Raw genomic sequence first — 25,025 nt, 5'->3', positions numbered from 1 at the left:
GGGACATCCATGGTGGTGGGTGTCAGCAGAGGTAGCCCCAAATTAGGATGAACCCGGAAGTGACAAGCTCTGTTCACCTAAAAAACCTGTCTGATCCTGCCAGCTTCTACCCTCCATTCTGTAAGCCGACCACGGCGTATCATGGCTGTTAAACCTGAACACTGTGGTCAGTTTACGTGCCTCCGTAATCCGCAGCTCTCCTGTCCTCCTCTCCCCCCTCCTGTGTAAGGGACCGCCCCCTCCCCCTCTTCCTGCTGAAATAACATTTCATAGTTTATACAAGCTTCCTTGTCTCCTAAGGATATGTCCCCACTGTGTGTGTTTTATTAAAATAAGCCATCCGTTACCTTATCTCAGAGCATCGATCGCTGCTCATGTGACCCACTGGCTCTCACCTCTCCCCATCTAACAGATGCAGTGGGCCAAGATTCCCCCGATTACGTCAGTCTGGAGGAGAGAGTCAGTGGGTGGCTTATTTTAATAAAACACACACAGGGGGGACATATCCTTAGGAGACAAGGAGGATTGTTTAAATTATGAACACAGACACAGGACCCGACAGGCAGGAAGGAGGACAGGAAAGCTGTGGAGGACGAAGGTACGTAAACTAACCATGGTGTCAGGGCTCAGCAGCCATGATAGACCATGCTCAGATTACAGAGGGGAGGGTAGAAACTGGCAGAATTAGCCAGGTTTTTTTAGGTGTTACGGTGGGGGGGGGGGGCAAATAACGCAGCACATGCTGTATAACATGTTTTAAGGGGACAGGATCCGCATTTTTTTTTTTAGGTTAACAAACGCTTTAAGTAAAAATAAAAAATAAAATAAAAAAGGTTAAATAGTAAATAAGTTTACAACTAAAGCCCAACTCCGGGAGAGTTAAGAAAAAATATCCTTGCACTGGGGGCTGCACCTGCAACCGCTCGTTTAGTCTAGGAGAGAGCTTTTTTAGTTACCTGATCTTCCACTCCCCAGCAGATGGCAGCCCCCCACACTCTGGCGATGGACTGCCCCTCAGTGTCATGTTCGATGCAGGTCTATGACCTACTGGAACAAGGGGAGAAGAAGCTGCAGGGATGAGTCTAGCAGCACAGAGAAGTGGAAGATCAGGTAAGTATATCCTCTTTTTTAGACTTTAGTATCACTAAGCCCAGGTTCACGCTTGTGCCAAAAACAGACATTGCATGTGATTCGCACTCGCACTGCGGTGCCAATCGCATGAGAGGTCAGTGCAATGCGAGTTCAGCCATATAGTTGTATGGCTGAACTTGCATTGGGTTTGCAGAAAAATAGTGCAGGGACTGTTTTCTCCGCACTGGAATCGGATAGCATGGGTGTTCTCACCTATACGATCTGATTACTGTGTGAATCCACAGTTCACACTGCGACCTGTGAACTGATCTGGGGGTGTCAATAACATTGTATTGACACCCGCAGTGGTTCACAGAAGGCAGTGTGAACTGCCTGCGGGAGAGATGGAATGCGCGAGAGATGGAATGTGGGAACCGGCGCTGTAATCGCGCTGGCTCCCCCATTCCATATGTGAGAACCTAGGCTTAGTCTACTTTATATCTAGCTCATAAATAAACATGGACATATACAAAAAATTTTATAGCATGTAAAAACACTTTACCTTCAGGAGCAGTAAAGGACAGACTGTATATTACAGACTCGCCTTGCACTGCAAATAGTAGGCGACTTCCATCTGGGCTCCAGCAGCCAGTCTAGGGGGTGGAGACAAGAGAAACTATTAGCCAAATATCAAGACAAATGAATAATGAAATGCATCAGGAGAGAAACATATGCTGAGCTTTAGAAAACATACCTGACAACGCCCTTTAAGTGTTGGCCATCGCTCACATGTCCACATCTGGGTCTCCCATACCCTGTAAGATAGTAGCACTGTAATACTAATCAATGGCAATATACCAAGAACTTTAGAACACACCCTACCTGAACACAGGGGATGGTGTTGCAGAAAGCACCTTGCTGCCATCAGGAGACCAAGACAAGAATGTAACGCCCCCTCCTCCAACTCTCTGAAGTGGTACACAGGTCTCAGTAGACACATCCCACACCTAAAGTTGACACACTTTATATAATATATATATATTTTATAAACACACACACAAATATCTAAGTAGTAGATGATGCACATATATTATTCTAAATTGTCATGTTTTACTACTCACCAGCATGGCTGTGTCCACAGGAGATGAAGACAGCAACAGCCCACCTTTAGGGGACCAACAAACACTAGTGACTGGACTGTGACCTGGGTGCGAAAGGATCTGTGAGCAGCCAGAGGAAGGCCTAATGGATTTAAAGAAATCAAACTTATTAAAAAATAATCTAAACCAACGTTACACAGTTATAGCCCTCAGTGTGATACCCTGACAATACTGAATGGGGAAGACAGGATCTGTAAGCAGTTATGGCGACTATAGACTATAGTTGGAATCTAGGACAGTTCCTGCTGAACTAGCCAAGATTCGAACCATGTATGGGCAGGCTGAATGTACCCCTTTAATGGCTCTGCCCATACACAGACCCAGCTCTATGACAGCACTCACACAACTGCGCTGCACCTTGGTAAAGTGTTTGAGGGATCATTTTAGCTGGTCTGTTTAGATCATACAATTGGAGAGAAATTAAGGTATAGACCATATCAATTTCAAATTCACTCACAAAAAAAAAAAAAAAAAAAAAATCTGCTTATCGAAGATCACACAGATCACTATAAAAAAAGAATTCCACAAATTGGAGAAGTACAGATAGAAGCACTGATTATGGATGTGGTATACAAAATGCTGATATTTAAAAGTAATAGATTAAAACACAAATAAAAGCAATATACATACAATTCCAGAGATGTCTCTATTTTCATATATTTTATTTATGTCAACCATACAAGAAGCCTAAAGTAATCCACGGTGTCACATTTCTAACATATACATAGGCTGTGATCAGTAAATCAGTTTGATACCTTGTTGATAAGGAAGTGGGGTCTACATGCCACACAATTACACAGCTCTGGCAGGCTACAGCCAATATAGATGCACACAAAGGCTTCCACGCCATGCTGGCCACATCCTTCTGTAGACGGTGCTTTAAGATGGGTGTGACTGAGCTAAAACATAAGAAGTAGACACAGGAATTACAGCACAGTATATTAATCCACACAAGGTTCATCATTATGTACATAACTGTATATTCAAAGATTATATTACAAGCCAATACACCAAACACTTTGTGCTCCCACTGTGGATGGACAGAGCAGTGCACAGTATGTGAGATTAAAGTTGAATGGAAAGTGATAGGATATATCCTACCGCCTTGTTTTTAATAATGACCCCAATTAGCAAAACAGATGCCGAAAGTGTGAACAAACAGGCAAGACTACTTTAATGCAGAAGAGACATGGTATATAGCTTCTGTATTCGAAATCCTGCCTGTTCCCACATTTTTACATAAGTAAGGTTTACTTTAATTTACAAATAAAAGTTTTAAGCATTTGTGCATTTCAATATTATGAAATCTTTGAAAATATACTCAATATGTAGCCAAATTAAATCTGCCATATCCAGAGGCTAATTATTGCCAGCAGTTCAATCCAAACTGTGCAAAGAACTAGTCAGGATACTTACATTACAGGGAATTGACATAACACTGAACAGCCAGACTATATTTTCAAGTGCTTACAGCAATCAGTTACATAACAACCGGGTATACAAACACAACATGGAAGGGCAAGCTTATGGTGATGTTTAGAAGTCCATGCAGTGGAGGCTCATCCATAGGGGCTCCTAGGGCAGCACCCCACCAGTTTTGTTGCAGGAAAAAAATAAACCAAATAATTTTTCCTGTTGAGCTTCTCTCTGCTTTTGCTAGGTAGTTAAAAAATAAATAAAAAAGTCCAATCATGATTAGACTTTCTTTTCTAGTCTGCCTAGCAACAGGACGTTCACCACCCCCCAAAAAAAATAAAAAAAATAATCACACGAGTACTTGTACAAACGATTCGAAAACCTCAATTTTATCCCTGTGCAGTGCGACAAAATAAATGGGGTTAAATCACACTGCAAAGAATCATATGTGATTTGAACAGGAATGCGGTTGCTCCCACCGCTCCTGTGTGAACCCAGGCTCATCATAGTGACTCGGACAGTAAATCAAACCACATTCCTGTTCAAATTGCACGCAATGCTTTGCAGCTTTTACCGCAATGGAATCGGTAATCTGCAAAGTACTTGAGCACAAGTATAGGTACTCAGATAGGAAAAAAATAAATCAGTGCAACTAGTAAAAATAAAGGGGAAAAAAAAAAACTGATGCAGCCATTTCATCCAATGATGTGTATGCTGCAATATATAAAATTTTTGGTTTTGGATTAAAATCAGGAAAAATATCTGGAATGGTTTGGCGATAAAGCAAGGCCTCAACACATTACAAAAAATAAATGATCCCTTTTAAACACCAGACCTCTACAATGACTATAGTCCTATTTAACCCTCCATTTTTCACTGCATTCCTTACCTTCCTGTTGAATATATTCGAATGGAGTCATCAACAAGAGCCAAGGCAAACTTGTTTGTGTGAGGATGACAAGCTAAAGTTCTGAGTGAACAAGTGGTCCTAGAAGACAGAACAAGCAATAGGACAAAATAGGTCAAAATAAAGGCAGAATTAATACTTCTGGTCACTACAGCAACAGCCCTTTGTATTGGCTGCTGCAATCCTCTGCCATTTTGAACAGCACTGAGTATAATGATCAAGATGTCGGTTTGAGACCTCTACTCATTTGAGGCATGTCATGTGTTGATATTACAGTTATGCAAAAAGAGCATGTAGAAAATACATATTAAGAGTTATATAAAGATCTGCACATCGAACTGTCAATTCTGTCTCACTGAAGTATAGACACTCCAACCCTCTGTGCCAGACGCTGACAAGTACATGAATGGGACGCAAGCACCAACAATTTAGGTGCATTTACAACATCTATTATGAATGCCCACTAATACGTTTTACTATGAAAGGTATGACCAAAGTTCAGCCAAGGAACTTCTCAGAGTATACATACCAGTAACGACCTTGGGAGAATTCTGCTGTGAGATCTTCACTTTTCATCTGTGGACACATAAAATTTAAATTTAGAACTATATCAAATTTTGGAAATCCTAACATATCAAATCTTGGCTTTGGGCCTATCATGAGCGATACCACATTTGTCAGTTGTTGTTTGCACACGTAGCTGGGCCCAGAAACAATGGTGTACATTTTCTTTATCCTGCCTAAAATATACTGACACTAATGCCTTGTACACACAGTCGGACAATCCGATAGCAAAATCCGTCAGATTTTTTCCGACGGATTTTGTCCTAAACTGGTGTTGCATACACACGGTCGGACAAAGCTGTTGGAAATTCAGATCGTTCAGAACATGATGAGGTTTGTTTGTTACGACGGGACTACGTTGAGGCTAGTAGCCAATAGCTTTGATCTCGTAATTTGCGCATGCGTGGCACATCGTCCGATCGGAATCCTCTACAAACGATCGGAAAAAGCCAGATCGGATTTTTTTGTCAGAAAATTTGAGATCCTGCTCTCAAATTTTCAGTCAGAAAAAGTCCGGTAGAGCCCACATGCGATCGGATTTTCCGACAATATAATCCGGTCGGACCTTCCTTTTCCATCGGAATTTCCGACCGTGTGTACAAGGCCTTATACTTACTAAAATATTTTGCTTTAAATTCTACCCAAAATATGCTGACTGTGACCTTTTACCACAACGACCCTAACACAGTGGTGTAGTGGGTAGCACTCTCACCTAGCAGTAAAAAGGGTCGCTGGTTTGAATCCCAACCATGACACTACCTGCCTGGAGTTTGCATGTTCTCCCTGTGCCTGCGTGGGTTTCCTCCGGGTACTCCGGTTTCCTTCCACACTCCAAAGACATGCAGGTAGGTTAATTGGCTTCTGTCCCAAATTAGCCCTAGTATATGAATGGGGGACCTTCTATTGCTGGATCCTTGAGGGTAGGGACCGATGTGAGTGTGCAATGTACAGAGATATGGACAATTGTAGACACTCACTCAGGTTGGACAGGTGTCTTTATTCAACCTTACTAACTATGTAACTATGTAACACCCTGGCAAACCTTGATCTGGTTATTTTCTTCTTTATTATTTTTTTTCGATAGTCTTAATTAAAAAAAAATAAAAAAAGTTGACTTTTTTTTTTTTTCATTTAAATTTTTATCTCCTGCAAGGAGAGGAAGATAGGATGCATCTTCCTCTCCATGCAGAAGAGGAAGTAAATGCAGGGGTGGACTCAGATTACTGTGATAGCCAATCAGTGGCTATCACAGCATTTAAGTGACCCAGAACCGGGAGTCCTGGGCCAGCTTGTTTATTAGAGCCCGGCCTATGTGCTGGGAGAGCGCTGTGCAGCGTGCTTCCAGCACAAAGGAGTTACGCATGTATGTGGCCCCATGGAAAAAGACCCACTTCCATGAGGCCGCATATATGCATACAGTCGGCGGGAAGGAGTTAAAGAGGTGTTCCAGCCGCAATAAAAATAAATAAATAAATAAATAAAACAGTCAGCAGTTACAAACACTGTAGCTGCTGACTTTTAATAAGGAAACTTACCTATCCAGCGATGTCAGCCCCCAAAGCTGATCTGTCCATCGGATTGGGAGCCGGCACCGCCATCTTAACGAAGGGAAACAGGCAGTAGAGCCTTGTGGCTTCACTGCCCGTTTCCTACTGCGCATGGGCGAGTCGCACAAAGCTTTGTGAATGGCCCTGTTGTTTTCGGGACACACACATGTCCCAGAATGCAACGGGGCAACTCACCGAAGAGGAGGAAGTACCGCGGAATAGGAAGAGGCAGATTAGGAAGACTGCCTAGCAACAAGGGTTTCTGATAAGTAAATAATTTTTTGAGAATGTTAATGTTATTTTTTATTTTAGGGCGGCCCTCTGCTTTAAATAATAAATAGATAATGGTTTAAAAATTACCAACAACAAATAATCAGGAATTATATTCTCTACATTAGCCTTCAATAGTACAAGAGCGAATTCATACTAGGACAGCTGCCAGAGCACTTTACCTTTCTGCCAGCTGTCCGTTTCCGACTGCAGTAGGGGGGCAGTATTTTTTTTTGTACAAACTTTGTATGAAGTGTACTCAAACATACACTTAATGTCATTGTACAGCAGCGCAATGGGCTACTGTAAAGTGCCATGCAGTTCTGTACAGTGCACTGCGATAAAATGCAGCATGCTTCACTTTAACACAGCTTTAAGCTGCGTTGCAGTGTGAATCATACACACTGAAAACAATTGTCTTCTGTGAGTCCTTTTGGTGACAGTTTTACAATGCAATACAACACCTGTCACTGCACTGTGTGAATTCAGCCTCAGTAATCAGACTGGTTACTAAGCGCAACAGATCCATTATTATGTTTATGATTTATGAGTCTCAGCCTTAGGCAGCTGCATAACCACAATAGGGTGACTTACTGACAGGTGTGGGAATAGCGACCCATGGAAAGAGGAGAACCAGCGACATAAAGCAAGGCAGCAGCAGGACACGCGACACAAACATTGTGGCACTGAAAAATAAATAAAAATTCAAATACAACACAAATAATGGTGGATGTCAACTAACCTGCAAAACCTACACACTTTTTTTATTTATTTTTTTTACTCCATAAACATAAAGCAGATTCTTTATAGAGGAGAGAATAATGACACCTTCCGTTGACGACCTACACTTCAGTCTAGTTGTCTGGCATTTTGTGTCACTGACCCAAAACAAGAGTACAAATAAGGATTGTGTACTTCAGTTTTGTGGCATGGATCTTACCTTCTCCTTCTGAGTTAGATATCTCCTCAAGCATCCCAGCAAGTCCCATTTGCTTCCTGAAAAGGAAAATGAACAATTTATGTCAAGCAAAAAAAGTGTCTAACATTCTTCAGGTTGCTTGTTAACAAATGGAAGATTGATCTTGTACTACACCCAACTGATGTATTAATGACCAAGTAAAAGCATGTTGCTGTCACAATTAAACCTGACCTTTTCCTAAGATCACTTACAATGACTGTTTTTCCACACCCTGGTTAGTGAGGCGCTGGTGATATAACCCTTGTCCCACATTCTGCCTCACATGTGCTTTGCCCCCCAGATGATGTACACTGGCACATGTTGCAGGAGGCAGGTACACAATTCCAGACAGTAAAGTGAAAATGGCCATAGTAAGTAGAACAGAGAGGAAAAGAAAAATAGCGTATGCAAAGAATATGCCTTGCAGTGGGGCAGCGCCATATATGTGCAAGTAAAGGAAGCACGGTATGGACTGTATATATAGATTTATGTCAATATATAAAAAAAAAAAAAAAAAAAAAAAAAAAAAAAAAACACACAACTGTGCCAAGTTGGAAGCCCAATTTGAGACATTAAATGATAAGTACATAAGGGTGGCAAAAGAGACAGATGTCATACCATGCTTTACCTTAACACATCCTTACCAGGTTTACCTCTTAAGTGCATTACTATAAAACACAGCCTCTTTATGTATGGGAAGCTATCCTCAACTTTATGGTCATGTCTAGCCTTCCAGGTACTTGCTTCTTTTCTTCTTTTTTGGTTCCCTAAGGCCCCTTTCACACTGACGTCCCGTTCAGGCCCGCCTGTCAGTTTTTCAGGCGGACCTGAACGGGTGCTCCATAGAGCTCTATGGAGCGTCGGATGTCAGCGGTGACATGTCCGCTGACATCCGACCCGCTCCGATCCGAAAAAGTGTAACGGAGGAAAAAGCTATTTTTCCATCCGTCTGCGGATCGGATGACGACGGGCACTGCGGTCCGTCGTCATCCGATCTCCCATAGGGGAGAGCGGCGCTGTGACAGGTCTGTCCCTGCGCAGTGTGCAGAGACGGACCTGTCATCTTCCTGCTCAGCGGGGATCGACGGAGTGATCCCTGCTGAGCAAACGGATATCCACGGGGCGGATCAGAACTGATCCGCCCCGTGTAAAAGGACCCTAACTCTTTACTTTTGCCACCATCATGTGCTCCTCATTTCTTTGTTGCATTCTGTGTATGCATCAATTTACTACACACAAGGCCCGATTATTTGCAACAACTACACCTGTTTACGGTCTCAAATTGTACTTACAACTTACAGTCATGGCTAAGAATATTGGCACCCCTGCATTTCTGTCAGATAATGCACCACTTCGCCCAGAAAATTGTTGCAATTACAAATGTTTAAGCATTCTGTTATTTGTATTGGTATGACACAAAAAAGTCAACAAAAAGCGAAATCTGACACATTCCACGCAAAACTCCAGAAATGGACTAGACAAAATTATTGGCACCCTCAATATTTGGTAGCACACCCCTTGGAAAAAATAACTGAAATCAATCGCTTCCTGCAACCATCAATGAGTTTTACACCTCTCTACTGGAATTTTGGACCACTCTTTCACCAACTGCTCCAGCTCTCTCAGATTGGAAGGGTTCCTTTTCCCAACTGCTGTTCTGAGATATCTCCACAGGTGCTCTATGGAATTTAGATCTGGGCTCATTGCTGGTCAGTTCAGTACTCTCCACCGCTTTGTCTTAAACCTTTTCTGGGTGCTTTTAGATGTGTGCTTTGGGTCATTGTCCTGCTGTAAGACCCATTATCTCTGACGGAGACCCAACATTCTGACTCTGGGTCCTACAATGCACCCTAGAATTCTTTGGTAGGCTTCAGATTTCATAATACCTTGCACATGGTCAAGACATCCAGTGCCTGAAGTTGCAAAGTAACTCCAAAACATCAGTGAACCTCCACCATGTTTGACTGTATTCTTTTCTTTAAAGGACTCATTTATTTTTCTGAAAACAGTTGAATGATGGGCTTTACCAAAAAGCTGTAATTTAGTTTTGTCTGTCCACAAAGGGATTTTAGCTTCCTCAGGTAAATTTTGGGAAACTCCAATCTGGCTTTTTTGTGTTTCTGTGTCAACAGTAGGCTCCTCCTGGGTCTCCTACCATAGCGTCCCTTTTCATTTATATTGCGACATATAGTGCAAGCTGACACAGTTGTACCCTGTGCCTGAAGGTTAAAATTTGTCTGGAAGTTGATTGAGGTTCTTTATCCACCATTCGAAACATCCTTAGATAAATTTTTCTTTTTAGTCCACGGAGATTAACTACAGTGCCATGGGCTGCAATCTTCTTGACAATGTTGTGCACAGTGGACACAGGAACATTAAGAGCTCTGGAGATGGACTTGTAACCATGAGATTGTCCATGCTTTCCATAATTTATGTTCTCAAAACCTCAGACAATCATAAATGTCTACTTACGATCCACACTGTGCTTCCTTCACCTGCACATATGAAATCCTCTCTGTTAAATGTATTCATTTGTTGTCTTTAGCTTACCAACTTTTATTACAACCACACAATAATACATTTTTAAATAATTTGTAAAATTTTTATTTTCATTCAGATTTTTTCTTTTGCATTTCTATCATGTGCATTAATTAATGGTGTTGTGAAAAAAGGTTATATTGACTCTATTGTTGGTTTTTCACATGACTTTTTAAATGTATCCATTTAGTTATCATCATACATTTTTATCATCATTACTAGATCTCATATTTCCTTTATATTTCAATTAAAACTATCCTGATAGCAGCTGTCAAAGAGACTGACAAAAACACGTATCCCAAACTCTATTATGCCCTCTAAATGGAGGGTTAACTGCTTGCCTTGTACAGAGGATGAACTGTTTTATTCACCTAATCCTCCGCTTCTTTGTCAGATTGAGCTCCAGCAGTGGACTGTCCCTTGGCATCAACATGTCCAATTGCAGGGCTTTGGATCCTACTTTGGTCTTTTTAATGTCGGGAACCTAGAGTGCAGGGACAAGAGGTTGTAGGGAAGAGTGAAGGATGGGGTAATTAAAATTTCCCATTTTTGTTTCCCTAGACCAGGCATCACTAAAAGGCAAACTGCGGGCCAGGTACGGATGAGTAACTGTCTCATCAGGAACGCCACAGTTCCACTTAGGAGCCAGTTCTTCACCTCAGCCGCCGCTGTCATTAGCACAGCAGAAAAGAGAGTGAGAGGCAGCCGCGGGACAACTCTAGACAGAGAGTGGAAAACGTTTCTTTTGGATGGAGAGAGGGAGCTGCCTGAGTTAATTGGCAGTAGCTGAGGAAGCTACAATCTGAATTGGGGGGGGACTGAGGGGGGCTGTAATGTGAATGAGGGGGCAAAGCTGTGAATGGGAGGAGCAGAGCTGAGGAAGGCTGTAATGTGAATGGGGGGCTGCAATGTAAATGGGGGGAGCAGAGATGAAAGGAGCTGCAATGTGAATAGGGGGCAGAGCTGTGAATGTTCTGAGTCATCGCACAAACAGGTGGTTCAGACCTCGGTTGGAAGAAACATTTTACAGGTTGGAACTCTGAATTTTTTTTTACTTCAATACCCCTGCCCTAGACTTAAATGAGCAATTAACCCCCTGCACTGCAGGGGATACATTTAAAGTTGCTCGGAGTTGGTATTTAAGTTTCCTAAAAGTAATCCCAGATGTCAAATAGCCCACAATAGCCAACATAGAGACATGGCCTTAGCCTAGTTTCACATTATTGCAGGTGCGGGAATGCGTGTAAATCACACGCGTTTTCCACAACCGTAAGCATGCTGGTGTTTAGCAGACACAGAAAAAGCAGCATGTTTACGCAGAAACGTGCAAAACCAAAGCACCATGTGGTTTCCACGCTGTGGTTTACAAAAGGGACAAGGACCTTTTTCCTGCACAAATGTGCCCCACAGCAAACACAATAGTGTGAATCTAGCCTTAAAGATAATAAAGTTTGGCAAGGTCACTTACCATGAATTCAAGCATCTCTTCCACACGCTCTCCTTATGATGAATAAATGCTGCTTTGCTGTTCATTTCCATTCTACCTGGAACCTTCACTGAATCTAGAGGAATTGTAATTTCTGGAACATTTACCAGCTGCAAATACAAGAACACAGTGGTTGTGTTTGTGGCAAAATAATTAGCATAAAAACCATTAAAAAAAAAAATTACGAAATTCAGAAGATTAAACCTGAACCCCCGTAAAAGAAAAAAAACAAAAAAAACAAAAACAAAATAAAATTAGTAGCCCATTAACAAAAAAGAACATAACTAGATTTATTTCAGAGATTGTCCCTGCAGTACTTTTCTGCTGCATGCAGTCCCTAGTCTGAACACATTGGTCAACCCACTTGCGCTTTAAGCCCAGGTTTTCATGGACCCACCTCCAGCCTATGACTAGACAGCAAAAGGAAAAGCAGCACACTGATGAGGCTAGTCTTGTTACTCTGCTTTTTCCAATTGGCATGTTTCATGTCAGCACTTGGACTGGAGCGTTGTTCTGCTTCTGCCTCTTATGCCCTGTACCCACAATAGGATTTTCCGACAACAAAATCCTTGGGATTTTTTACGACGGATGTTAGCTCAAACTTTTCTTTGCATACACACGGTCACACAAAGTTGGTTGGAAATTCCGGACGCCAAGAACGCAGTGACGTACAACACATACGAGGAGCCAAGAAAAATTAAGTTCAAAAGCCAGTGCTGCTCTTCTGGTTGATTCCGAGCATGCGTGGCACTTTGTGCTTCTGAATTGTGTACACACGATCAGAATTTCCAACAACAGATTTTGTTGTCGGAAAATTTGAGAACCAGATCTAAAATTGTGTGTGATGGATTGATGTATATTAGAGTTGTCCGATTTATGTATTTTCTGTCTATAGTTCACCTTTAAAAAATCATGCAGGCTGTACAGTAGGCAGAAAGAATTCGAAGTGACTTTAGTGAACTCCAACCTATATAATCAATGCTGTTGTAATGTTACAGACCAACAGCTGCATGGATACAGATATCAAAGCAATCTGTTGCTTGTAATGATGGAACTATCTGCAATAAACAATTACCACTCTAATATGATTTATGCTGGCTGGAATAAACACCATTAGGTTAACACCTTAAAATAAAAGCACCCAAACTTCGACTACTACCCCCTTAAAGAGGCATTATACACAAGGACACGTCTGATCGAGAATCCTAAAAATCAAGTTTTATTGAAAAACATTAAAAGATTGTAGCTAAAAGATCCTTGGCCAAGGATTGAAAATACACACTGACACCAAAGTGCCTCTTATGCAGGTTATAAACAGAAGTAATCCATAACCTACTGAAACAAGAGTATGCTAGTGGTAGTGTAAGCAGTGTTCCATAAATTATCACGTGTTCTAGCAATAGCTCTCTAGCAAGCTCCAGAAACAAAAGTTAGTCCCACTGGAATGCAGGATGAGTCATACAGATGAAATGGCTGTATAAGTCTGATATAGTGTGGATTTCCACCACTGATGGCTGTAAATTAAATACTGGTGTGTAGTCCAACAAGCCAACTGGACCAACTGTTCACTAGTGTCATTTTTTTTCAGGGCCAATACAGATTTTTTGGCTGCCTTTAAGGCCGATATCAGGTGACGATATTCAGTAGATTTAAAGTTTTTATTTTTACACTGTCTCTTTACATTTTCATTTTTTTTATCACTTTTATTGCTATCACAAGGAATGTAAACATCCCTTGTGACAGCAACAGGCAGTGACAGGTACTCTTTATGAAGGGATCCGTGGTCTATAAGACCCCCAAACCACTCCACTGCACTGCACTTAAAAGTATTCAAAAAGCCAAGATCTGCCTTCTTGAATACTTTCTTTTTGTAAAAACCGTTGCCTTTAGGATGAGAGTAATCTGAAAGTGATGTCATGACATTGCTTCCGGGTTACTAGATCCAAAACCTGAACAAATCAATCGACTTTTTTGGGGTCTCTGGCCAGCAGACTGGTCAATCGGGTGGGGGAGAGGTCTCCTCCAGTTGCTTGCAATAATGGGCGATTACAAGAAAGCCAACCATCCGCTCTAAAGAATGGTACAGGGTGATGCCTGCAGCTGCATCACCCCGGTACAACAGCTTGAAGCAATATCTGTAACATTGATAAGATTGTTACAGATTCTTCTTCTTCAAAAAAAAAAAAAATGGATATCGGTCGACCCCTAGTGTAGCCATATACTAGGTATGCTTGCAAAGACTTCAACCCTCATCGATGATGCTGACAAAAAATACTTCCAATTCCAACACACCTTACTCTAGTGAATTTATTGCTCATTCCAGGAACAAACAAAAAACAACAAGGCACTAATAGGACCATATGAAAGTCAATACAGTCCAATGACACATATACTCTCACAGCCATAATATTAGTTGCAAATCCATGTGGCATATGTGGGACAAACCAATAGTGCATGTTTGTAGTACTTATCAGTCCACGGCATCCATAAGTGGCTCAGCTGTGGAAAGACACGATCAGTTGCATCAGAGGCTGTATAAACACCATGAGCAACTGTATGCCACAGGATCCCCAAACCCACTTTTTATTTTAGCTCAACTTTCACTTTGCTGCCCTCGCCTGCTTCCTTCATTTCAACATTTATTTTACAGAGAGTAACCACACAGTACATTGAGTACATTGGAAGTGTCCAGTTTAAATCATTTTCACTATATATTTCTTTTTCTGCAGTCACTTACTGAAGTATTAAAGGAAGAGGGTGGGCTGCTACTTGTATGCCATGGCATCATTTTATTGTTGTGTTCATACAGCATCATATCTCCACGAGGAAGAGGTAGAGGGAACAAATTCAAAGAACACATTTTGCTGGATCTGCAAATGACAAGAAAGATGCACAAAATTAAAGACATAGTTGCTATCTTTTAGAATGTCTAGGAACAATGCTGTGAGGTACTAAAGCCTGTTTATAATACTACCTCAAAGGGCGTTACTATACTAATGCCTGGTACACACAATGAGATGTCCGATCAAAAAAAAAAAAAAAAAATCGGATTTTATTCAGCTCTCGAAAGCTCTGTACTAATGATCAGATTATCGTACGATTGCTCCAAAATCAGTATTTTTTGTACGATTTTCTGATTGTTTGTACGGGGCTTAAAAGTCAACAAATTCAGTGATGCTGGCATTATTTTTTATCCCATGAATCTTGAAATGGCTATAAAATTATACAATGTGCCCAGCAAAAAAATATTTTTTCTGGTGCACACACAACCAGTATATTTTTCATTGATCAGATTGGTTACTTCAATGGTCTTTACAAACATAGATCTATGTTGTCGCAACAGATACATAACTATTGAAAACGATTTCTACATACATTCTGCCGCAGTGACAGTCATTGGTTTGTACAGGCCTCCTGGCTGCAGCCATCTGTAACTCCAACCGCAAGAATCCACCATCCAAATGTGTGCATGAGGCTTTAAGTTTTAGTAAGACAGGAGTGTGTGTGTGTAAAACAAATCTGATATATATATATATATATATATATATATATATATATAAAATTGGGCTAACTTTACTGTTTCATTTTTTAATTAATTGAAGTGTATTTTTTCCCAAACAAATTGCATTTGAAAGACTGCTGGGCAAATACAGAGCGACATAAAATATTGCAGGAACTGACATTTTATTCCCTATAGTCTCTGCTAAAACATATAATGCTTGGGGGTTCCAAGTAATTTACTAGCAAAAAATATTGATTTTTAACTTAAGAAAAAGATTTAGACTTTAAGTGGTTAAACTTCCTGCATTTACAAGTTGTTTAAAAACTTGGCAGACCTCCTAGATTTTTTTTTTTCACACAGTTTATCCCTTTGATCTAAGAAGGAAGAGTTAGTTTCAATGTTTCATGTTAAAAACTTGGCAGACTGCCTGGATGTTTTCTTTTGACAGCTGAGTGAGCTGATAAGTCTCTCCACTTGTTATATGAAAGAATTGGCAAACTTTGCAATAGAGATTCTCAGGGTGTTGAATCGAAATCACTATTTTTTTTAACGATTAATTGTGCAGCTCTAATTATATATAATTCTCCCTATGAGTGCAAAAGCTAAATATACATCATGCTGTCAGTATTACATAAAAATGGATATGGTCTTGTTCACATGGGCTTTAGTATTTAAGAAACTTTCAGGGTGCTTCAAACAGCATTTAAGCTTTCAAAGTGCTATTAAGCTCCAGTTTGAGGATGTTAAACACCTATCTAAATGGCTGTCATTTTAAACAAGCTGCTATCCGGTTTCAGTAAGCATCAGCACAGTTTGAAACTTCTTTACTCGCATTTCTTCAAAAGGGTCCCCATGTATCACAGTATCCCCAATATGTTAAAATGCTGTGCTCCTTTCATAAACAAATGCCCACCTCTTCAGCTGCCAACAAGTCCTACCCAGTCTGTCCTGCAGATAGGACATACTTAGTGCCAGATATGAAGCCCCAGAAATTCATGACTTGTGGTCTTGCTGCCCACATACACACCCGTGCAATCAGTACTCTGTTGCAGCTCAATGAATGCAGGAGAGTGGCTTTGTATGTGTGGGTGGTGAGGGATGGCGCGAGTGCCCATCTGGATTTCTAGGGCTGTGCATCTAGCACTGAGTGCATCCTGCCATCTGCCTGACAGAATGAGGACACAATGGTGTAATCAGCTGAAGAGATTTTGTTTGGGAACGGTGCACATGTTTAGGAACACTGTGGTGAAATGTGTGTAAATGTGAACTTGCCATTTAAAATAACAGAAAGCACCTTTTGTTTTGATTGGTGTTTAAAGCCTAAATGCAGACAAATAAAAAATAAAATCAGCAGTCACTATGTGTCCCGATGCAGTAAGCAAAAGAAAAAAAAAAACCTGATGGAGTTATAACCCCCCCCCCCCCCCCTTACTCTATTCAAAGTGGAAAAAACAAACAAACACACTTTTACAAAGCTGGACAAAGTTTGACAAAAATGTTGCAATCTTTTGGGGGATAATCTTGCAGTACACACTGAAGTCTGTGTGAACAAAGTCTTACAATCTCAATCCCAGTACAGGACAAAAAGAGCAAGTTTCATCTGGGTTACTTCTATTAAGTCAGCCGTCATTAAATGGTGGTCCGAACACGGACCGAGCGACGCTCCTATCCACAGCGTCAGGCCGCCAGTGTAAAGTGTCACATCTCCGCCACTCAACAGTCATTGGTTGCAAGGACCGCTGGCATCGCAGTAACCAATGATATAGTGTGTACGCCACGCTTTCTGCTGCTTACTGTCTTGTGGCTCCAGGCTCTAACTCCCTGCTGGGTCACGAGGTAAGGCGTGATGTCATGTTCGCACCCGCCCCTGCTGCCTGTTATCTTGTGGTTCCCGGCTCTCACTCCTTGCCTGCCACGAGGTATGATGTGATGTCATGCACACCCCATCCCCTTCAGCAAGGCTTCAGCCCCCTGCAGCTTGCTACCTCTTCCAGCTCCTGCTCCGTGCTTGCCCTCAAGGTATGTGGGGGGTATGATATTTACAGGGGCATGCTGATAGGTAACCTTTCTAGTAAGGGACATGTTGATGGGCACAACAAAATGTGCCCATCAACACACCACCTAACATAAAATGTGCCCATCAACATGCCCCTTAACATAAAATAAGGGCACGCTGATGGGCACATTTTATGTTAGGGGGCACACCAATGGACACAACAAAATGAGTCCATCAACATAACCCTTAACATAAAATATGTCCAGAGTGCCCCTCAACATAAAATAAGGGGCACCCTGATTGGGACACCTGATGTAAAGGGGCACTTGCTGATCATGTGACAACCAATGATGGCAGTCACATAAACATAGGTTGGGGGGGTGTCACTCAGATGGGGACACATAATGTAAAGGAGCACTCTCATGGGCACACCTGATGTAAGGTGGCACCGTGATGGGGACACCTGATATAAAGGGGCACTTTCTGATCATGTGACAGCCAATGATGGCAGTCACATGATCATAAACCCCACCCTGCCTCCCAGCATCTTAAAACCCTTAAAGGGCTGGGAGGTGCCAGCACAAAGGGGTTAATTATCAGCTTTTATGTAAAACTTTTCTCCCAAAAAAAAAAAAAAAAAAAAAAAAAACTGTTGCTGCCATTTGGCTTCAATCTGTTAGTAATATAAATTTGCAAGTACATCTAATGTCGCGTACACACGACCAGACTTTTTGACAGCAAAGGTCAGACGGATGGAATCCGGACAATTTGATCGTGTGTGGGCTACATCGGACCTTTGCTTGCCAAAAAATCCGGCGGACTTTAGAAAATAGAACAGGTTTTAAATTTTCCCGCCGGACCCAGTTCCTAGCGGGAAACCCATTCGATTGTATGCTGGTCTGACGGACCAAATACTACGCAAGGGCAGCTACAGCACCTGCCCACGAGAATGTTTCCAGCATGATCCTAACGCCCTAGTTCTCGGTGACAGGGTACTGTACATCTCGCACTCGCTGCAATAAGAAAAACACATTTTCCTATCGCAGAGAGGGAGAATGCCCCTCCAGGGGCATACCAGACCCTTACCCGAGCACACAGCCCGGCCAGTCAGGAAAGGGGGTGGGGACGAGCGAGCAGCCCCCCCCCTAAGCTGTATGCCCTCAACATGGGGGGGGGGGGTGGGTGCTTTGGGGAAGGGGGGCACCCTGCTGGCCCCCCGCCCCAAAGTACCTTGTCCCCATGTTGATGAGGACAAGGGCCTCTTCCCGACAACCCTAGCCGTTGGTTGCCGGGGTCTGCGGGCGGGGGGCTTATCGGAATCCGGGAGCCCCCGTTAATGAGCCCGCCTTTTTTTTTAATTACATTTTGTCGTGCACACCAGAAGGGCCTGGTATGGTCTGAATCCATGTAAACTGGTACATTCTGGTGGAGAGTTTGTACTGTGAAAAACAGAACTTGCTGTCCAGATCACCAGATGAAGATAGAAGAAAGCTAGAAAAAAAAAGAAAACGAATGCAGCCAACACATCTAAGAATTGGTAAACTACGATAATAAAAGGTTTGCTTTTGGGTTTAATTAGGCTTTTTTTTTTTTATTCGCACATGGGGGATTTTACATGGAACTGAACATCACCCAGATGAACGAATGAATGAAATACTTGTATAGCGCACAATGCGAACTGAATCGCCTCAGATGCCCAGCATTTGTGGCAAGGTCCTATGCACATAAGTGGCCAGAGTGTGGCAGCTAAGCCAGAGTTCTACTGCCCCCTAGCTGCCTGAACAAGGGAATGAAGCTTGGGGCTGAACACACCCCATGGCAAAAATTAACCCCTTAATGCCAGGCAAACACATATGTAGTCAGCAGACAGTGGGCTATCGGCTAATGTCACAGAGCCAGTCCAGGCTCAGACAAGATTGTGACAGTGGAGTTAGGATCCACCCACATGCCTGGATCAGCCACTGAGAGCCTGAGCCAGCCGCACCCACCCCCTCCACAGCCCCGCGCTGTTAAAATGACACACCATTTATTTATTTCAGGTACTTACATAGCGCCGTCAATTTATGCAGCGCTTTTTAGGGAGACCTGTAAGACAGCCGGCATGTCCGCCAGCTGGCCTGAGACCTGAACAAACCCAATTGCTTTGTTCGGGCTTGGACCTAGTAACCTGGAAACAATGTCACAACATCACTTCCGCATTACTGGCATCTAAAAAGGAGCCAGTTTTAAAAAATTGAAATAATTCAAAAATGACGAGCTTGGCTTTTTGAATACTTTCTTACAGACTCCAGATCCCTCCATAAAGAGTATATGTCACTGCCCATTATTGTCACAAGTAGGGGTGCAACGGATCGTCACCGATTCGTGATCCAAAATGGGTCAACCTGTTCGGATCAGCACTCCACGCGATTCGCGGAGCGCTCCACTGCCTAGGCATTAAGAAAGGCCACAGCTTCGGCCTAGCTCCAGAGAGGCGGCCATCTTGGTACACCTGGCGGCCGTTTACCACTTGTAAACAAAACTGTGTCATGTCATGACGCCGGTTCCTCTCTCCCCTCTGTGTACTGATCTGTACAGTGGAGGGGAGAGATCGGATGGCAGCAGAGCTGTGGGCTGGATCTGTAGTGCCCACAGCGCTGCTCTGTGACAATTGCAGTAACATCCATCCATGCTCAGCCATCCCTCCATACTCTACCAACACTCTGCCATATCCAGCCAATATTACAGTGGGGTAGATAATGTGGATATTACAGTGGGGACTATATGGTGGTGGAATTTTCACGGGTTTTTGCAAATTCAATTATTTGCTGATCTGAAAAATGATCCGATTCGTGACTCTGATCCGAGGAACGATCCGTGAATTTTTATTATCCGTTGTACCCCTAGTCACAAGGGATGTTTACATTAAAAGAGATTTACAATTTTTTTTTAATAACTACAGAATATCGGCCTAAAAGTCAGCTGAAAAATCTGTATCAGCTCTGAAAAAAAATGATATCGGTCGACTGCTACTTTTGAGGATTAAAACAGGTATGAGGAGGCACAGCCTGTTAGATGCCCTCTGAAAAGAAACTACCACAGATCACTTTTCAGACAACTAAGGATGAGCTCCGGCGTGTTCGCACACCCCACATGCAGAGCCCGCCAGGAAGTCGGTGCTGCGCTAATCACAAGCAGTGAACATTTCCGATCTCTGCAGCCGCGCATCGGGACAATGTCTCACTGCTTGTGATTAGCGCAGCACCGACTTCCTGGCGGGCTCTGCACGTGGGGTGTGCGAACATACCAGAGCTCATCCTTAGTGGCCATGTTAGCGGCATGTGTTAACAAGTCCTAATGTGCATGTTTTATAGGCGGCTCCATCTGCCAATCACAACATGGAGCATAAATGTATGCAACGCCACAAAGCATGGCGGCTGTGTGTAGCGCACTGTCCAGCTGCAATGCAGACTTCATCCGCCTGGTTTTTGGCTGAGGCCCCAGCAACAACCTACACTGCCAGCTTCAAAACACTGGTACTAGCTGCCAGTAATCACTGATACAGAACCAGCAGCCTGAGAGGCCATAGACTGTAATGGTGAGTCCGGCCTGCTCCCTCCAGTTCAGTACAGACAGGCGCTCTGAGCCTCTCCTCCCCAGTCAATCATATTGAGCAGCCGTCTTTACACCTTCTGCCTGCACTCAGCCATAGGGGACGCGCACTCACTGACACTGTCGCACCCGCCAGCCACGGACTGTCAGCCGTCACCTGCACTACAGCACCGACACCACATTCACAATCCCGCGCCGTCTGCTCGGCGAATCCTGGAGCTGAGTGACGTCACTACCTTGTGACCGGCGGAGACACACAGCGCCGCGTCATGTGACTGTGCCGTGTCGTCATCCACCGGCGCTCTGGGAGAAGGAAGGAGAGATTGTATGATGGGGGCGGGGAGGATTTTCTTGTCCTGTCAGCCCTCACTGCTGTGACCACAATAGAGTGTGAGCTGATAGACAGCCTGCCTAAGGAGCTCTGCCCCAGTCTACCTCAGAGGAATAGCTGGTCTTAGATTTGGGGCATAGGCATGTTTATTCATATTGCTGAATAGCATACCTCCCATCTTTTTGAGCTGTGAAAGAGGAAGTAAACCCTGATGGGTTTACTTCCTCTTTCATTCCCTGCAAAGGCAAAGCTTAATGGACTACTATGCATCGCATAGTAGCCCATTATGTGTCACTTACCTGACACAGGAGCCAGCGAAGTCACCGCTGTCCCCTGTAGTCCGGCGCATCCATCTTTTCGGTGGGGTCTCGCAGCTCCGCCGCTGTCATTCGGCGGACCCGCAATGACGTTTACTCCCGCGCATGCGCACGGGAGCCGACACGCGCGGCAGCTCCATTGTTGGAAATGCCACGCTCAGTGCGCCTGCGCGCCGCCGCCGTAGATAGCGGTGCCTGTCTTCGGGCAAATATCTCCTAAACCGTATAGGTTTAGGAGATATTTCTTGGACCTACAGGTAAGCCTTAATCTAGGCTTACCTGTAGGTCAAAGTGGTTTCTAAGGGTTTACAACCACTTGAATGAGGGACACCTATCAGCAAAAGTATGCAGGCATAGGACACACCCCTTGTCACGCCCCTTAAAGGAGAATTGCACAAAAAGACAAGATTGGATAAACCCACAATTGTTTTTTTTTTAACCGCTACTATTCCTTTTGTAGCACTAACCCCTGAAGGAGCTGCTGGTTATTTTTGGGCTTACCGTTACCTTTCATTCTCCTTGTGACACGTCTAGGGGATGTCCCGTGGTAGATGACCGAGTAACTTGAGACTGACAATAGATCCACTTGAATGGATTTTATTTGCAAAACTCAAACCATTGAACAGTCTTCTAACTTGGGATCAGAGGGTTGGAAAGGAAGTTCAGGTACTCTCAATGCCAAAGTCTATAAACGTTAAGGAACTTGCTTACTTTGACTGCATCCAGAGAATAGCCATTCGCAGCTGGATCAACGCCCAGGTTGGACAGTCCCTCTCTCACAAGGCCTAGCAGCCAACAAGTTGCTTACTCAAGAACAAAGTCTTTTATCACTGATGTTGTTGCAGAACATGTAGGGAAAACTAAGCTGTAGAACACTTGTAGGATACCTGGATCTTTCAGCCCACTTGGTGATATCCCCCAAGACCGGATTCTCTCAGTTACTTCAGCCCTTCCAGGCTCTTGTTAAGAAAAACCAACCTCACGCTTGGTATTCTTCTAAAGAGTCCTTCCCTGGAATGCTTGAAGTACACTGGGTATCTCCCAGACCAGCACCCATCCACCTCAGAATCCTTCCTTAGTTCCTCTGCCTTGGGCTAGCCAGCCCCGAGGCATCAAAGTCAGGTGGAACCGCACCCCAGGCCATAGCCTTCCCGGGAGCTGGTCAGGAGGATCAGGACCATACACTCAGCACAGCATACTGGACCAGAACCCAGAACCACGTGATGTCCGTGTCTTTAATACCCTCTCCCAGAGGGCACAGTGGGAGGGCCACGCCCACTGACCTGACCCAGAGTGGGGATAATTCAAGCGCCTTACCAGACCATAGTTCCACGCCTGCCACCAGAGACAGTGTCCCCTGTGGCCAAGCTGAACATCTCACAGTCCAGTCAGACTGACACAGAAGTCAAAAAGGCCCAAATCAAACTGTGGTTTGGGTAAAGATTTAATTTTTGAAAACATAGCACGTGCTCTTCAGGAGCCCGCTGCTACACTTTATTTTGGCTTTTTTGAATTTACAAATGCAGAAATTTAGAAATCAGATGAAAGGTTTATCCCTGGGAAACACTTTTTGATAGATAAAAAAATACATTTTATATACATCTACAGGGCTCAAAATTTCAAGTCCTGAGCTACTAACCAAGCCTTAAGGGTTACTCGCCACCAGTTGCCCGCCCCTAATTCCATCCCCAAACAGGCCCTCATAAATTATCTCATGAAATTACACTTAAATGTTTCATGCAGAATTAAATTATAAAAATAAATATTAACAACTTTTTCTATGCCCAAAAATGCAGCCTGCCCGTGTCCACCAATGCAGCCTGTATCCCCAATGCAGCATGTGTCCCCAATACAGCCTGTGTCTGCCAGTGCTGCCTGTGTCACCAATGCAGCCTGTTTCTGCCAGTGCAGCCTGTGTTCCCAATGCAACCTGTGTCCCCAATGCAGCCTGTGTCTGCCAGTGCAGCCTACCTGTGCAGGGGAAGAGAGAGGAGAGCCGCCGCCAGGTTGATCAGAGCGCCGGGGAACATAACAGCTTTAATTTGAATAGCTGTGTGTTCCCCGCCGTGCGCCATCATATACAGCCCCCCCCCTGTCCAGGGAACTTTGATAGACAGCTAACCCATCCCAGGATTGGACGGGAGATCTGTCTATCAAAGTGCCCGGACAGAGAGGAGGGGCTGTATATGACGGCTTGTGGCGGGGAACACACAGCTGTTCTTATGTTCCCTGGCACTCTGATCAACCAGGTGGTGGCGGCTCTCCTCTCTCTTCCCCTACAATCGCTGGGGGAATGGCTCCCATACAACCCAGGCTGCCAGTAGTGCTCACCCCCCTCCCCGCTCCCAGGCAGCTCACACTTGCCAGCACTCAAAATCTACTCGCAAAATGTGAGCAGGCGGAGGAATTTGTGGAGTGGAATTTTTGAGGGCTGCATCTATATAGATCAGACCAAAATGAGAGACAAATGAGGAGTAAAGAGGGACATTGCTCCAAATCAGAGACAGTCCCTTGAAATCAGGGACAGTTGGGAGCTATGGAATAATGAACACCCTCAGACAAAGCTGCACACCACCCTTGTTTGTTTTTGTCTAGGGGGACATTAACTACTTCAATACAGAGCATTTTCACCCCCTTCCTGCCCAGACCAGCAATTTTCAGCGCTGTAACATTTTGAATGAAAATTGCACGGTAATGCAACACTGTACCCCTATAAGATTTTCCAAATTTTTTTCTCCACAAATAGAGCTTTCTTTTGGTGGTATTTGATCACCTCTGTGGTCTTTATTTTTTGCGCTATAAACAAAAAAATTGCGACAACTTTGAAAGAAAAACACAATATTTTGTATTTTTTACTATAATAAATATCCCAATTTTAAAAACAAAAACAAATTTCTTCCTCAGTTTAGGTCGATATGTATTCGACATATTTTTGGTAAAAAAAAAAAAATTGCAATACGCGTATATTGATTGGTTTACACAAAAGTTATAGCGCCTACAAAATAGACAATAGAGTTATGGCATTTTTATATATTTTTTCTTACTAGTAATGGTGGCGATCTGCAATTTTTATCAGGACTGCGGTATTGCGAAGGACAAATTGTACACTTCTAACACATTTTTGGGACCATTGATAATTATACAGCGATCAGTGCTATAAAATGCACTGACTACTTTATAAATGTCACTGGCAGGGAAGGGGTTAACACGAGGGGATCAAGGGGTTAAACCTAATAATTCTAACTGTGGGGGAATGGGACTGACTGGGGGAGGTGACCGATCGGTGTCCCTATATACAAGGGACACATGATCTGTCTCCTCTCCCTTGACAGGACGTGGATCTGTGTGTTTACATACACAGATCCAGGTCC

At 43.3% G+C, this 25,025-nt stretch overlaps 1 protein-coding gene across 3 annotated transcripts in view; it reads right to left on the bottom strand.

Moving 5' to 3' along the window:
* AAAS (aladin WD repeat nucleoporin) overlaps positions 1 to 21,304 on the bottom strand; it is a 43,563-nt gene extending 22,259 nt beyond the window's left edge. The window contains exons 1-12 of one of the 3 annotated variants that reach the window (XM_077483851.1): positions 21,164 to 21,304; positions 14,655 to 14,787; positions 11,900 to 12,027; positions 7,876 to 7,931; positions 7,530 to 7,621; positions 5,084 to 5,130; positions 4,537 to 4,635; positions 2,987 to 3,130; positions 2,193 to 2,313; positions 1,954 to 2,078; positions 1,826 to 1,886; positions 1,634 to 1,724 (exon numbers count right to left, since the gene is read on the bottom strand). In XM_077483851.1, the coding sequence (XP_077339977.1) occupies positions 1,634 to 1,724; positions 1,826 to 1,886; positions 1,954 to 2,078; positions 2,193 to 2,313; positions 2,987 to 3,130; positions 4,537 to 4,635; positions 5,084 to 5,130; positions 7,530 to 7,621; positions 7,876 to 7,931; positions 11,900 to 12,027; positions 14,655 to 14,777 (1,087 nt within the window). In that variant the 5' untranslated portion in view covers positions 14,778 to 14,787; positions 21,164 to 21,304. Of the gene's footprint in view, positions 1 to 1,633; positions 1,725 to 1,825; positions 1,887 to 1,953; positions 2,079 to 2,192; positions 2,314 to 2,986; positions 3,131 to 4,536; positions 4,636 to 5,083; positions 5,131 to 7,529; positions 7,622 to 7,875; positions 7,932 to 11,899; positions 12,028 to 14,654; positions 14,788 to 21,121 lie in introns of all 3 variants that reach the window. The other 2 variants (XM_077483852.1, XM_077483853.1) reach the window with 2 other exon arrangements.
* Between the last annotated feature and the right edge of the window lie 3,721 nt (positions 21,305 to 25,025).

Source organism: Lithobates pipiens, unplaced genomic scaffold (assembly GCF_037356315.1).
Source record: "Lithobates pipiens isolate NorthernLeopardFrog02 unplaced genomic scaffold, aLitPip1_a1.2 Scaffold_16, whole genome shotgun sequence".
Lineage (NCBI taxonomy): Eukaryota > Metazoa > Chordata > Amphibia > Anura > Ranidae > Lithobates > Lithobates pipiens.
The sequence above is the reverse complement of the archived record's forward strand: the minus strand, read 5'-3'. Positions and strand labels throughout refer to the sequence as shown.